The sequence below is a fragment of the Tenrec ecaudatus genome, chromosome 1, assembly GCF_050624435.1.
Source record: "Tenrec ecaudatus isolate mTenEca1 chromosome 1, mTenEca1.hap1, whole genome shotgun sequence".
NCBI lineage: Eukaryota > Metazoa > Chordata > Mammalia > Afrosoricida > Tenrecidae > Tenrec > Tenrec ecaudatus.
In genome coordinates this window covers 212,667,956-212,684,857 of record NC_134530.1, presented here as the reverse complement: position 1 = coordinate 212,684,857, position 16,902 = coordinate 212,667,956, and the positions used below count along the sequence as shown (strand labels likewise).

At 37.3% G+C, this 16,902-nt stretch overlaps 1 protein-coding gene across 1 annotated transcript in view; it reads left to right on the top strand.

Moving 5' to 3' along the window:
• The window catches only part of KCNT2 (potassium sodium-activated channel subfamily T member 2), a 486,995-nt gene that overhangs the window by 398,010 nt on the left and 72,083 nt on the right, over positions 1–16,902 (top strand). Inside the window, exon 20 of the mRNA XM_075540516.1 lies at positions 6,103–6,237. Coding sequence (XP_075396631.1) covers positions 6,103–6,237 — 135 coding nt within the window. The remainder of the gene's footprint in view (positions 1–6,102; positions 6,238–16,902) is intronic.

Sequence of the window (16,902 nt, the reverse complement as noted above, 5' to 3'; positions counted from 1 at the left end):
TCAGTGAGGACGGAACAAAGAAATGGTACCAGACTAAAAGAATGGGTCAAAGGTAACAGGTGATTATTCTAAGTAAGGTATATGTATATTGTAATAAATATTAAAGAATGGTGGACTCAACTTTGCCACATAAAAATTGAGTTACTTAGGTTATGTTTCAGGAGAAAGATGAGGCTGTCTGCTTCTCTAAAGATTTACAAACTACAAGTCCACACGGGCAATAGGTTTAGCTTCTTTATCTTTTTTTTAAATTCATTTATCTGACTGGAATGATACAAAAATTTTGGCTCAAAGATCAATAAAAAGTATACATTATTTTTCAAAACAGCAATAGTTCCGTGAGGCTTACACACAACACCCACCACATTCAGGTGCTCAGAATAACTTTTCTCTGAACAATAGTGTGGCTGTGCAAGCTCACCCTCTGTGTCCTCACGTCCATAGTCACCCAAGTACGGGACAGGAAACGTCAGGAGTGTCGTATCAACCATTAAATAGGCCTGTCTAGGAAAGACAGAAAAATTTGAATTCTCTGCATAGGTGCCATTATTTAACGCTATTGGAATTACATACTATTGCTCGAATCATTGTAGAAAATAACCCCCAATTGCAAACTACACAAACAAAAGTAAGCAAACATCAGCCATCTAAGATGTTTACAACCCTTGATTCACTAATATAAATTCTGCAAATGTTCGAAAGTACTTTGTACAAAGCTATGCTAAAAACATGTTAACCGTAGATTCCGCATCAGTGTAGTATATATATACTAGCAAAAAATAATATAAAACTACACCAACACCAACTGATATCAAAATAATTACAATACTTGAAGACTTAAAATGAACTGTGGTGCTATATTTGTTAAATGGAATAATTTGAGCCTTTATTTTTTAATGTCACAAAGAAATTTAAAGGCAGAGTACATTTAATCAAAATTAGAAAATATGACAATCTTTGGAAGGTTTCTATTTTTATGCTTATCTCTATTCACCACCACTTTTTCACCAGGAGAAACAGATAAGATAGTGATCAGTAGGAAGAAGATGGTAAGGCAGGGAGGATAGGGTTAACTAATTGAAGATCAGCACCTGGATAAGTATAAGTGCCTTAATTCTATTTGCTTAGAATTTTTCTCTTATACAAGGCAACTTCTTACTCTTCAACACATATTAGATATCACCTCTTGAATATTTCTTACTTCCATCTCCTAATGCAAAATAAAATGTTTTTCAAATGAAAACATGTATTATAATTTTGTACTTCTTTATATATTTTCAAAGATTCTGCAGGTTAACATCATATTATTTTTGCATATGCATAAGTATATTTAAGTGTCTATTTTTAGTGCCTATATGCCTATATAGGTAAGTTAATAATTTTGTGAAAAATACATTAGAGAAAATGATTTCTATAGAATCTTTCAGGTTGATAAGTAAATATTTCAGTCATAATAAATAGTTGATCAATAATACATATTGTGTAGATCAAATAAAAGTGATTTACTTTCATTTAATCTTATATAATACATATTTTGCATAAACACATACACATATATTTATGTATTATTAAATTGCTATAGTAGGGGACATGTCATTTTGTTTGGAGATTTTATAGATATACCTTAGAGAAGCTTACCCTTCATAATTATGATAATATTGTTCTCTGTGCTCAAGATTATAAAGAGAAAATAATAATTAATTCTTCCTTTTACAAGGCTTCCTTCACTCAAATAATTTTAAAATTCACTATACTCAAAAGTGAGAACATTATTTCAATATCCTGGTTGAATTGTGCCATAATGTTTCTGATTTTAAAAATTGAAAGGCAAATGGTTTTGAAGATTCTGAGAACATCCCATTACTCTTAACAAGTGCAAATGATTATTTCCGATCAATGTTAATGAAAACATCAGTTCAATCTTGCTCCCTTATTTAGTTTTGTAACTGCAAACTGAATCAACTTACTTCCTTTCCTACAAGTGTTCCCACTGTGTGACCTTGTGTTTCATTTTGTCACCTGTCCGCTGCCTAGGCCAGATATGCATTTTCTGGATGCAATCTGTTGGTTTCCAATGGTTTACTACATGGTGGGCTCTATCGACAAGTAGGTGACGCAGTCTTTGGCGCAATAACCCGTGTCGTGTCCTGTGGTTTGTCGTGTGTTGTGCCGTGTTACTGCATGATGAGTGTATTTTGCCATGTCAGGACTGCAAAGATGGTATATTTTGCATGTAGAGCTGTACAAGTGCACTGTACATCTTGCACTTCAAATTTGTAAGTACTATTCTAGTGCTGAAATAAAGCAAATCTTACTGCATGCCAATTTTAAGTTTGCTCAGCTTCTAAAAGGATTTCAGTTGTCTGCCTTCGGTAAGAATGTCTTCAGTAGTATTATTGTGTTTGAAAAATTCGAATGCTCAACATTCCGTGTGTTGCATGGATATGCTCCGCAGAAACACTCGGAATGACTCAGGAGGGCTCAGTTTGAAAGTCATGCCCTTAACTGTTTACTTTATTCTAGTGCCTTCGCTCAGGCTCTGTCATTTCTAGTAGTTTGTTCATTGAAAGCCAAATGTGTGTGATGCAGTAACATCGAAGCACAAATTATTATTTATTCATAAAGATGATGTTGTAAACACATAAATATGTAGGTCAGAAAAGAATGCACTTGCAATGTTGTAGGATGTTACTTTTTCATTAAAATATTTTTCAACTAGAATGCTTTAGTTAAATTTACTAACTGAGAACCTTCTTGCTTGTACTTAATCCCAGAGATTAGGAAACAACAGCGTTTTAACTTGGAACATGTTTATTTTTGGTGACCACGTTAAAGGGAAAACTGATTAAACTGTGGTTAGTCTCTATTCCTCATTACTATCACTTACATAATCAGTTATCATATTATTAGCCAACTAACTAAAATGTAGTTTGGTGCACTAAAACTTCTACTTAAATCCATAAAAGTAGAATTCGAGATAAAATCACCCTTTATTTCATAACCAGTGATGTTACTTAGTCTAAAGTGATGGTGGTCTACTCAAATTCATTAGAAATATAGTATACTAGAAACATAAGTTACAAACTTCCCTATGTAAATTGTGAAGCCAGCAGGGAGTAGTTTTACAGCAAGGGACTAAAACACTGAGTGTGTACAATTCCCACTGATACAAATGAGACAAGTGGAAAATTACTGAAGCTATGTGATCAGAGTGTCACTATAAAAGTCTTTATATATATAAATTTACTATTTACATTTTTAAAGAGAATAACTCTGTAAATAAATGAATAACTATCCTCAGGTACTCCCTAGCACCCATTCTAGTTCTCATCCAAAGGAGAGAGGGAGACATTGACAGATTATCTGAGCTTTCTAGATTGATTTCTTTGTTGGACTGCCACCTGGTGGCTAAACTATGTAAAGCAGCCGTGCCAAAGTAAAAAGAAATACGGTAGGCTCTCACTGCCATCTAGTCGAGTTAGAAAAATTACGAGAGACCTGGGGTATAAGGGTAAGTTAGTGACCTATTAAGAAAAGAAGCATAGTTTCCATATAACCCAATAAACATTAAGTAAATATAAACAATATATATTTTTACATTTTATTAGGGGCTCATACAACTGTTATCACAATCCATACATATACATACATAAATTGTATAAAGCACATCCATACATTCTTTGCCCTAATCATTTTCAAAGCATTTGCTCTCTACTTAAGCCTTTTGCATCAGGTCCTCTTTCTTTTCCCCTCCCTCTCCGCTCCCCCCTCCCTCACGATCCCTTGATAATTTATAAATTGTTATTTTGTCATATCTTGCCCCATCCAGAGTGTCCCTTCCCCCCCTTCTCTGCCGTCCATCTCCCAGGGAGGAGGTCACATATGGATCCTTGTAATCAGTTTCCCCCCCTTCAACCCACTCACTCTCCATTCTCCCAACATCACCCCTAACACCCCTGGTCCTGAAGGCACTGTCCACCCTGGATTCCCTGTGCCTCCAGCCCTCATATGCACCAGTGTACAATCTCTGCCCTATCCAGTCCTGCAAGGTAGAGTTCGGATCACGGTAGTGGTGGGGGGGGGGTGGGAGAAGCATCCAGGATCTGGGGGAAAGCTGTGTTCTTCATTGGTACTATATCGCACCCTGACTGACCCATCTCCTCTCCTAAACCCCTCTATAAGGGGATCTCCAGTGGCCGACAAATTATAAACAATATTTTAATGTAAAAACGTGTACATGAATATTAGATGATTTAGAAATATTCTAATATTACGCATTTCAAATGTATGTATTGTTTCAATCATAATTACTAACTTTTCATAGTTAGGTGTAAATTATAGTAGCTGATATTTTGAAAATAGAATTAACTGACACATAGAATAGTCATTAGTTACTTAGCGCATATTTTCCTAGTGGAATGACTGTCAGGTATTAAATTCTGTGTCATTAAATGATATATGACATAGCATTCATATTGTCCATCTTAATTTCTATCTGTATATCTTTTTTAGACAAGCTTACCGTGTACTTCCCTTTTTTCCTATTCTCTAGGATTTTCTTTTTTGTAATGGTGCAAAAAGATTATAGGAATTGACATGGGAAAGTGATAGTGGTTTACCACTAATTATATTAATGAAGTCTGAAAGTCTAGGACTTAGTCATCCTTTTTATGGCCCATAGAGAAACATACAGAATTTACTTTTCATCTATCTCTTCCTTTTAATAATCGTATTTTTATGGATGTCAGAACAATTCTGAACTTTTGAGACCAAAGGAGAACTGGACTTCCTATAGAGATTAAACTTAAAGGCAATCGTGGTGGTTCAATATTACGGATCAGGCCTTTCTTGGGAAAAGCTATTTATCTGGAATGACACGCTGTTTCCACATTGTTAGCCATGACATCTCTGCCACAGAATATTGCTTCTGGTTCCAATGACATTTTTTTTTGCACCACTTTTGGGGATCCTGGGACCCATGTTTTGGCAACGGTCTCTCTCCTATTATAACAGAGTACAAAGGTGGCCTTCTGCCTTCTGTAAAAAAAATCATTCCCTCTAATGTGATATGGTTCACGCAACCAGTGATGCATTCTGCAAAGATCTATAGTGACCTGACGTTTTTACTTAAAATCTAGAAAGAAAGAAAATTCTTTAAGTTTTCCACTTCAAATTTTGAAGATGTGAAAATCAATTTACCCATCTCCTCTTCTTGGTCCTCCATCAACTTTATGCCTAGAGTATTCTTGCACTCCACAATTCCAGTCTCCCTCAGACAATTCAGTGCTATTTTCCTAGTGTGTGTGAAGCAGAGACAATGAAAGTAGTAATTTTCCTTCACCCATTTTATTGATAGCTGAAAAAAAAGTGTATTTTGAGAATGAAAGGTTATAGTTTAATCAATAACAGAAGAGAAAGCTGACTCTGTTATTGTTCTTAAGAATTTATATCCAAAATTAGCAATTAATGCAGTGAAATAAATCAGATTATTCTAACTAATGCTATAAAAGTGTAGGCTGACTAGAATATAAGCTTGAGTACAGCAGATGTTTATATAACATTTATGTTCATGGCTCTGTGTAAGTAATCTATAACATGATTGCAACATAAGGAACTACCAGGCATGTAAATATAAATTATTTCATGGTAATAACTATTAGACTTAACTATCTAAATTAATAAAGACAGTATTCATTTTCACTCCTACTACATTATCTCAGGAATAATAAGAGTGGATGTGGAATCTTGAACTAGTGGATGAATTGTCAGAGAAAAGACCAGAAAATATTTTATTTCTATTTAATTATAAAATGAATGATATCTCTTTTATTTAAATAATGAATACATACTTAATTTTAAGAACCTATAATACATGTGCTTTCAATTGAAATCTAATTCTATATAAAGAGCCCAAACATATCATTTATTTCATAGGAGAAGAGGATATATATTATCATTTTCATTAATAGCTACCTGTATGCTCTGCAAAAAATCACTTGTAACCAGAAGATATGCAGGCTCAGGGGAAGTGCAACATGTAATACTGATGCTAATGCTGTGATTTAGGGTAAGTTTTTATTCTCTGCTTCTTTTCATGAAAAGCCTAGATGATCTGCTCAGGTGCGGAGTGACTTTTGCTGCCAACATGGTTGTCGTGGACAAAGAAAGTACCATGAGTGCCGAGGAGGACTACATGGCCGATGCCAAAACCATTGTAAATGTCCAGACACTTTTCAGGTAAATCTCTGAGTAACCCAACTCCGTCATTGACCTGAAGGCAAATGTGAAAATACTTGGCTCCGGTTATGTACGTGAGAAATGAGGATGAGATGTTTGTATTCAATTACTCTTAAAGCACATTCATATTACCATCAACTATGTAGTAGTCATGGTTTGTAACAAGCTTTCCCTGTCCTAAATGTGATGTTATGCTCAGTGGGGACGAAGCATACCCCTTTAGATAACTGGACAACTGGGACGGAAAGATTGAAAGACAGTAAACAAGTAATTTACACCTCCAAATAAACCCAACTGCCATTGAGTGGATTCCAACGCATAGTGACCCTATGTTGAGAAAGCCTCATCTTTCTCAAAAGGTGCAATTGGTGGGTTTCAACCACCAACCTTGTGGTTAGCAACTCAACACTTACCCAAACAGTACCACCAGGTCTTTTTATGTAAGGAGCTATAATTTTATCTTCTATCTCTGTTTGATTAAATAAACTCACCCCAAATTAATATTTGTTATGGTCATTTTTCAGAGAGTAATAATGATCAGTGAAAAGGTTTTTTAAGAAGCAAGGACAAGATCATGTAGCTACATGACTTGGGCTTAGTTTCCCTAAAATCACCTGAAAATTTAAATATCTAAAAGATAAGTTCAATTTTGGACATTTAGAGTTAGATCTACCTAGACTTGCCAAGGAACGTCTTGTCCACGTGGAAAGCACACTGTTAAATAGCAGCGAGGCGACGGTTCACTCAGAATATAATTAGCGCATGTTTTAGCTATATTAAGCATCACCTCTAAAAGTGAGCAAAACACATATTTAAAATATGACAGGCACATAGCATTTTTTTCTTCTAGAGAATTAAAAAGGAAAATATAGGGTAGAAAATTAATTCTGAGGGGTGAGAATAATAGTCAATTAATTTAAGCAAAGTCAAACTCTTCAATCCCATGCTTGGCAAAAGGTAATTACAGTTTCAACAGGAGAATATCTCAGGTCTTTTTTATTAAACATGCCATTTTAATTTCCCACTGACTGTGAATTTATTAAGCTTCTATTTATTTGACTTCTATTGTGTATTCTCGGAATGAATCCTTTTCACTCCAAGATAATAACAAACCGATGAATATTTTAAAACGCACTGACCAGTTGTGGTTAACTATGCAAAGTCCACTCTCTGCCGAGTTCTTGGCTTAGGGGGCGAGCGCATGCTGAATGAATGCATGAATGAATGAAGCAATTTTAATACCTTGGTGAGGGATTTAATCCCTTGGCAATTTAGGCTTGACTCTTTTCACTGTTAGAGTTTGTTGGAAAAACCTTACTTTTTATAGCCTATATAGACAACTACAGGTCTATGGGAACCACAGATGGTTTTTGCTTAATCATGAATGAAAGGTTGGCCGTTTAAAATCATGCAGCACCATTGCTAAGGGAAGACATGATCTTTCATTAAGATGGCAGCCACAGAAACCCAAACAAACCTATGAAGCAGCTGTACTCTATAACACATGGGCAAACCAGAGATTCAATTCCACAATGGGCGAATACTTCAATACCTGGAATGAGTAGATATAAGAAGAGCTTTTCAAATGAACTATTTGCCCCCTAAATTTCAAACTAATTGCATCTGTCTTTTCCTATGCCTGTAAAGGCACTATCATTTTTCACTGATTATTAAACATAATGTTTCAGGGGAAATGTCTGCCAATTTCGAGTATAGTAATAAATGGAATAATCAGCAGGCTAACCTTGCACATTTTAGTGCTACCCTAAATTTTAGTGCGACCTTCCACATGCTAACCTTGCATGCTAGGCTTGCACATTTTAAGAAATTAGAAACCTACACTTAGATAAATAAAGAAAATAGACTCTTCTTAGAACCCCTCTCACCCCTCCCCTTCCCAACACACCCTCACAAGACCCACTACATTCGAGTCCTTTCCAAATCCGTGTCCTTTGTAGATACCGTATTGTTCGGTGCCTTTGAGTCAATTCTGTAGAACACCACCTAGCATCGCCAAGTCCCGTGCCCTCTTCACCAGTGTCGCTGTTTGAGTCCACTGCGGCTGCCGCAGCGTCAGTCCATGTGACTGAGGGGCTCTCTGTTTGCTGACACTCTACTCGGCACATGTGCCGTCTTCCTCTGGCTTTCTCTGACCACATGCCCAAGTGCGTGAGAGAGAGTCCTGCTTTCTCCTTGCTTTTAGGACACATTCTATCTGTAACTTCAACACTCCCCACCAGTGAGTCCATGCCAAATCATAGCGACCCCATAGGACAGGATCACACTGCACCTGAGTGTCCAAGACTGTAGTTCTTTTCCAGAAGCCCCCGCCTTTCTCCCTGGAGCCGCTGGTGGCTTTGATCTGCTGAACTTGCGGCGCTAACAACCCAAATCATCACCAGTACATTTGAGGGTGAACTTTTTTCCTCCTTTTCTTTTTGCCTTGAAAAAGTCCCTCTTCTGGCTTGCTAACGCCAGGGCTTTGTGTGTTGTAAAATCCGATTTGCCCTCCCAAGCTCCCTTTTGGGATTGTGTATTCAGCTCTTTTACTTGATCATTTCTTCCTTTTTCTGTAGCTACTCTATATTTAAAAGCAAGTTTAGGAGTCTTTTCCCACATCCACTTTAGTCTTTCTCTCCTGTCTTATTAATGACCTTTCACTCTTTTCTTTCACGATGTTCTTGATTTCACCCCACAATCCTCCTATCTCGGACAATTCTTGGGAAGCCCTCTAAATTCTGGCAGGATATCCTGAAGCAGTGGTTCTCAACCTTCCCAATGTCACATCCCTCTAATTCAGTTCCTCGTGTGGTGGTGTCCCCCAACCATAACATTATTTTCATTGCTACTTCATCACTGTCATTTTGCTACTGTTATGAATCAGGCAACCCCTGTGAAAGGGTCGTTCGACTCCCAAAGGGATCACAACGTATAGGTTGAGAACCGCTGTACTAAAAGTTGGGATTTAGGTGTCAAGGGACCAGTTTTATTTCCTTCAGCGTCAACTTGAACTTGACTTGAACTTAAGTTGAACAAAAGATCACTTGATGATGTTTTGCTCTAAAGCTGACTCGGGGATTGTCCTGACTGACGATATGGGACTTCTCCACAGTCTCTTCCCACAGATGTAGTCAGTTGGATTCCGATGTATTCCATATGTTGTTCAAATGTATGTCGCTTTTTATGTTATTAAAAAATGAATTTTTAATGAAGAAGTTGTTGATCTTGCAACTGTCTGTTATATAATCTCTAGCTTCTTTATCAACAAGGCATCAGTTTCCAATGACTGAGTTCCCTCTGTGTAACATTCTAATCACCGCTACTTCTCAATGCATCTTGACTGTATGTCCAACATTCTTAGAGAGAAGAAGTTGCTATAACTTCTCCAATGTTTCATCATTGGGTTTAATGGGTGATGTGTAAATCTTAATACTAGGTGTATTCCCTTGACTTCTTTATAGGCCAGTGTGAATTAACCTATTGCAGACAGAATGTGACTTCAAAAGAGATCTTGAAATGCTCTTTTGATAATAAATATGACACCATTCCTTTTGAATTAATCATTCCCCACAGAGTAAACTGCATGGTTGTCAAACTCAAAATGGCAAATACCAGTCTATTTTAACTCAATAATACCGACCGTACTGTTCTTTATGCATTCCTTTTCAGTTTTAGCAACTTCCAGTTTTCCTAAACTCATATTTTATACATTCCATGTCCCAATGCCCAATGCACGTTTGCAGCCATTTCTTGTTTGCATCATGCCTCTCATCAAATAAAAAGTTCAAAAGCTTTGGTACAGCCATGTCATTACGGTCAACTAAGTCCTAGTAGCACTTGGAAACGTATTGGACAGCTAATCAAAAGGTCTAGGGTTCTAACGTTCCAGAGACTCGGGAGAAAGATGAGACTTTCTTCTCCAATAAAGAATTACAGCCTTCAACATACTTTATAGGGTAGCTATGAATCAGAATTCATGTTATGGCGTTGGCTCTTGTTTGTTTGTTTGCTTGCTTGCTTTTTCAGTTTCTGTATTAAGAAGGCAGCTTTTCTCCAGTGGTATTTTGAGCACGTTCCTACCTGAAAGGCTCATGTTGTGGCACCATGTCAGATATGTTCTGCTTCCCTTAAGAAGGCTTTCAGTTGCTAATCTTTCAGAACTGGACAACTATTTATTTGTAGTCTGTTCTTTGTTATCTTAGACTACTTCCTTATAGAAACAAAAACAATGCTAGAGACTTCTCTTGATTAGAGAAGTCAGCTGGGGGGTGGGGGGATTCATAACTGAGAAGAAAAAAGGCTGGTGACTGCAGAGGAGAATGAATAAAAGGTCAGGAGGCCAGGCTTATGACTGTAGGTGATATCAATCCAAAGTCAGCAGGTCAGATGACAGCTTGATGAGGACTCTCATGATTGATAGGCATTATGACAGTCTGTTGTTTCAAGTTTGGGGCACCGGAGATCAATGAGTCAGGTGTAGGACACAGATATAACACAAAGCAAACAAGTTTGTCAGAGGGAATGTGAATATACATATATGTTTACATTGAAAATAGGTCAAATCTTAAAACTTAATACTAAATCTATAAATATATGTCCATAGATCTCTTACCCCATCATTAAGGGAGCGGATAGACATTGGATCACTACTCAAGTGCTCCCTCAATGCAAGAACACTTTGTTCTATTAACCTGGCATTGCATAATGCTCACTTTCCCGACACGATTGCTGAAGACAAAGTGGGTGCATAAGCAAGCAGAGGGAAGAAAGCTAATGGTGCCTGGCTATCAGAGCGTCTGTGGTCTTAAAGGCTTAAAGATAAATAAGCGGTTATGTAGATGAGAAGCAACAAATCCCACACGGAAGAAGCAAACCAACCTGTGTGATCATGAGGTATTTATCAGATCAGGTACCAGCCAACAAAGACCCAGGGAAAAAAAAGCATATCATTATGTATGAGGGAGAGTGTGGAGTGGAAACCCAAAACCCATCTTTGTCATTAGTGGTTGATGCATACATTTGAATAATAGTTGCATTAACTTGTATTCTCTGTAGGTATGTAAATATAGTGTTCTACTTCATGATAGATCTGAATATATATCAATATATATTCTAGATATTAGATATATATCTAATTTGATATTAATTTTCTATTTTTTATTGACAGCATGATGGCCGGTTTCTATTTGATTGTCTGTATGATTGTAAAATTCAAAATGGCCAATATCAATCCATTTCAACTCCGCAATTCAAGATATTGATCTTTAAAGCATTCTCTTTCAATTCCTGACAGCTTTCAACGTTCCTAGATTCATGCTCCATACATTACATGTTTTGATTATTAATGAAGGTTTAGAGCATAACCCCACCCACTTCACTTAAATCATCATTAAGGAGGAACCCCTCCCCGTTGTACTGAGCGCCTCCAACCTGAGAGGTTCTATAGCACACAGGATATCACAAACCAGCCCTACATCAGACAATGTTCCACAACTCTCACCAAGTTTTTATGGTCAGTGCTTTCAGAAGCAGATTTCCAGGTCCTTCTTCCTGCCTGTCATAGTCTTCAATCCCTGCTGAATGGGTGGCCCTGTTGGCATTTGAAATAGTGGTGGTGTCGCTTTCCGCAACATGCAAACTGACCCGTGTGGCAAACTGACTCTGACAAGACCACTCAGATGTTACCTCAGTTACTCTAATATCCCAACTCCTAGTCTTTGGACTCCATTTTAACTTACAACCTGCTCAACCGATTAACGTTTCATTATGCCACATCACTTGGTTGTCAATTCCAGAGTCAATTCCATGGTCAAACATTGTAACCATTCCTGTGCAAAAACCGTCAACAGATATTTACCAATCTTATTTTTGGTTGTTGTCATGGGGTTAATTCCACCTCTAGACTCCCACTGAGCTCCCCTTTCTCTGTCACTCCCTCGTTATCCTGCCACACGTCTCTGTCCTTCGTGGTACTCTTCTGACCGCTTGGCATGGAATCCTGCCGGATAGTCTAGAGTCAAGGTTCTCTTACCATTTCAAGGAGGTTTCATACACCCAGAAATTTTCACTCACAGTGAAAGCATTCCAGCCTGTTTAGTATTTATGCCTGTGTCCCCAACCCTAAAGAAACTAGAATCTTGTATGTTGAGTGTAGGAGAGTCAGTAGTATCCCTAAAATATCTCAGCCAACTCATCTTGATGAATTCTAGTAATTTGCTTATTGGAGAGTTGGTTTCGAATTGGCCCATTTGAAAGTTATCTGATTTTGATAGATATGTGCATTTTAAAAAAGCAATTTTGATTGCCCTTTCTGGGGTGTGGAATTTCTTTTTGATAATCCACTGCATGGTGAACTAGAATACCAGCTGCACCTGGCATATAGTGTAAACAAATAACATGCACGTATCACACTGTTTATGCAATAGCTCTTTTAAGTAAATATAGACATTACAAGAACCACTTGGCTAGTAGTGATGGATTGAGCTAGGATTTACACTAAATGAGTTCTAAAGCCTAAAGTCAACTGTACTTTAATCCAGGCAGTTTGAAAATGTCCATGCTGTTGCATGACCCTGTCACACAACGTTGTTGGGATGGCCACGTGAGATTTGGTAAAGCATGCATAGTAGTGCTTGGTGCCAGTAAGCAAAGGAAATGGATTGATGGTGTTTGTTAAAATAACACTTCCTAAATCGATACATCTAAAATCCAGTGGCCAGGAAAGGATACATTTGAGGAGAATACTGTGGTCATTTTATTATGTAAATTATTGGGAGAGTTAGAAAATTGTATTCACCTTGTTTTATTTCTACAAAAGAAAAAAATAAGTCTTGTGGTTTACTCAGTATCTATACATACTAGACAAATGAAGATCATGGAATGCTGGAATTTATGTGAGGTGATGTCACATTTTCCATTTTCTTTTTAACATTTGTGAATGACCATATGGACATTTTTTCCATTTTGACTTGATTATTATGACTTGTATTTTCCTGTGGGCTATTTTCCTATTACATACTCAGTTTTGAAAACTACCAAATAACAAGTTATAAGTATCTTCAATAAATATACATTAGAACCTAAACCACCATCCCCAAACCAAAGTCACTGCCAGGGAGTCAAACCCTCTCTGGGTTTCTGAGACTGTGAACTGTTGATGCGAGTAGAAAGCTATGTCAGATGGGTTCTCTAGAGAAACAAATCCAGGATACTAATGATTATATATGTATCTTAAAAAATAAACAGTACTATAAAGCAGTACAAATGGCTCAGTGCTACTCACTTCTGTGAGAGAGTTAATACACGGGCAGTCCTTCAGTCTTGAGGGCCTCCCTGGTATTCCTCTGTAGAGCAATTCAGACTATCTGAGCAGAGAAAGCAAACAGAAAGCAGGCCACCAACAGTCAGCCAGATGTCAGGGTCCGACAGTCCCTGTGATGTATACAGCTCAAATGATATATATTCACGTAGCATGGCAAAGCAGGTCTTGAAGGAACCTCAAACTACAATGACACAGTCCTCAGGTTAGATGTCCCACAGGTAATGTAGCTTGCAAACTGAGGCAGAGAACAAGCTAAAGCAGCAACACACTGGTCCGATCATCAGAGAGCAAGAGACGAGAAAGGTGAGGCTTGCTGAGCCATGTATCTCTCTGCCTTTCAGTTAATCCACATCTGTTTATTGGCCATGTTGGCACAGTAAACCCACCTATCACAAAAGGCAGTCTTTCTCTCAGAGCACTGGTGGTTTACAACTGCTGACCATCTGGATCACATCTCAAAAGGGAACCACTATGCAACCAGATCTCTCTATTAGAGCCCAGGAGACAGGAATGCAATTGAGTTCAAGAATAAAATGAAAGTAAAATTTCTCGGCTGCACAAGTTACTCACAAGTAACAGGTATGGCCTATTTTACCAAGCTGGAATGAAAATCAAGTTTTTATTTGTTTGGGGTCCAAGAGTTGAAGTTGATTATTTGAACCTATACTTTCCCAATTTCCTGGGACAGATAACTTTTCCAGATAAGCCTCTTCTCTACATATATTGTCCAAGTACCCTGAAAGTTTACACAGTTCAAAAGGACCAACGGCAAAATTGGAGACTCTCATCTATTAACTGCAGGATATGTGGGGGTTGTTTGGTGGTAGTGTGGTGTGGATTTCTTTTCATCTGCACTTGCATCTCTAAATTAGCATGGTTTTGTAGTTGCAAACTAAACAACTGAGTTAAGTGTGTGACAATTATGCACTTACAGGGTTGGTTCCTGCAGGATTCTTTCAGAGGACTGTCTCCTCTTCCAGAATAGACCAACCCAGGAAATGTTTCATATTTCAACATCCAAAGTAGCAACATTACAACTTCAAGAATGTAGCACTCAAAAATGGATCAGGCATGTCTAAAGAGCATTGCTAAGCATTCTCTTTGTGCCAGACGCCTGGGCCAAGAAAACTCTCCAGCTTTGGTTTGTTCTCTGTGCAAGAATAATGACTCTCTCCCGCAAACAACCTGGTTTCATTATTGCTTCCATAGGGACCATCCTTCTTCAGTTCCTTTTTGTAGGTTTTGAGGAGCTACTTACAGCAGCAAACTTCTTTTGTGACAGCCTCTGTCCTAGAAGTTCCAGGTTCCATGAATAAGAATAAATTTCATTTCTTTACTTAGAAGAGGTTCCTACCATCCTGAACAATTGGCTACTTCGCATAGCAAAAATAAATAAATGGCAGAAACAGCCCTAGAACTTAATCTGCTAGGTACAAGAAATGGAAGATGGGAAAATTTGCACTTAAATGCTACAAAAGTATCTCTGGAGAGGATCCACAATAATGTTTATTGCAATGTGGGTATGGGATTAAATTGTTATTAGATTAATTTGAATGAAGTAGTAATTGGGGAATTGATTTTATTTTCATATGAGTAAAGTACATGTGATTTTACCTTTATTTCTGTTTTCTAATATTAATGTTATGATAAGGAGCTCATTTAAACATTCAACAATATCTGTTTGGAAAGCCATAAATAAATTACCCATCTGATGGGTAGTTGTATAGGATAAATTCTAAGTCTATTTATAATTGACCATTGTTAATGTAGTATGCTTAGTCCAGAAACATCTGTTGAACATCTATGGGGATATATCGGATCCTATGGCTCTCCATTCAGTAAGGACTAAGACAGACATAATGCCTGGCCTCAAGATGCCTGTAGGCTGACAGGGGAAAGTATTAAGTGAACCATTTTGCAGTTTCCCTAGAGAATTAAAATGTAGCAACTGCTGTAAAAACTAGAGGGTTATATAAATCTAGAATATCTGATCTTGTCCCACAGTGAGGAAATGCCTCCCCAAGAAATGGATATTTAATCTGCTATTTGAAGGATGAATAGAGGTTTAGTGGGCAAAAAGATGGACAGAACATCCCAGGTGGGAACAGCATATATAAGTGCTGCCATCGATTCAGCCCATCTCGTAGCAGCTTAACAAGACAGAGTGCCACTCTCTCTCAGGGTTGCCAGAGCCGATAGCCTCTTCTTTGTCCTGTGGGATGACTGGAGGGTTCGAACCCTTGGGGCCGTATGTAGAAGATATTAGAAATGTGACATATTTGAGGACTGAGCATAAAACAAAGAGAAGATTGGTTCCATGATGCTAAAATGAATGCCAAAACCAGATTATAGCTTCATTTTTATTTAAGAATAACAGGAAATTACCGTCAGACCAAGAAACTTTTTTCTCAAAAAAAACTATTTTACTCGAAATATACAGAATGGTGTAGAGGAAAGCAATAGTTTTCTGAGACAATAGAGTAGAGGGTTTTCACATTTCCAGGATAGAAAAAATGTGTGTATGCTAATATATTATTATTTATACCTTCTAACAATAATCTTATAGAGAAAATAATTTGCATGTGCATATGAGAAATTACAAAATCCAAAATACTATAACTTAGAAACACAAATAAGAGCATTTAAAATAAGTGCTGAATAGATGCATATGTACAGGTGATTGTAGGTGATTATTCCTTTATTCAGTGCACATGATTTATAAGTTTTAGATTGTCAACAGTTTCAATGGATAAAACCAAGATATGTCTGATATTTATTAAACACCCACTTATTACTAAATCAGACTTCCTGAAGTGTTTTAAGCTATTTAGGAGCCCTTATAACATATACATATTTATTTTGTAGTGTTCATAGTCAATGATAGTCTAAAATTTTATTCATGTATCCAAGCATGCCTATATATCTACTTGTTTTACTGTAAACATCCTATTGGCTAAAAATATATAATTCCTGGCTAACCTGATAGATTTAGAATGTGTAGTGCAAAATAATATTTCATTAAACCATCTCTAAAATATTGGGAAGAAATCTTGCACTAGAGCCATCGTGTGGTTCCAACTCTAGTGTCAGAGGAGAGTTGATCTTCATTAGCTCTGTAGTGGCTATTTTTGGAATTCGACTCTCAGACCTTTCTTTCCAGGAGTCTCTGATGGACTCCAGCCTTCAGGTAGAAGCTGAGTGCCTCCATTGCATGCACAACTCAGGGGATTGCATTCGATGTTGTATTTGTGTTTTCTTGTGTTTCTTGTTTTGCTTTAAAATACCAACAGAAGTTTCAGAGTACTGTGAAATAGAGTATTTTGTGTTTTCGCTCTTAGGGGTTG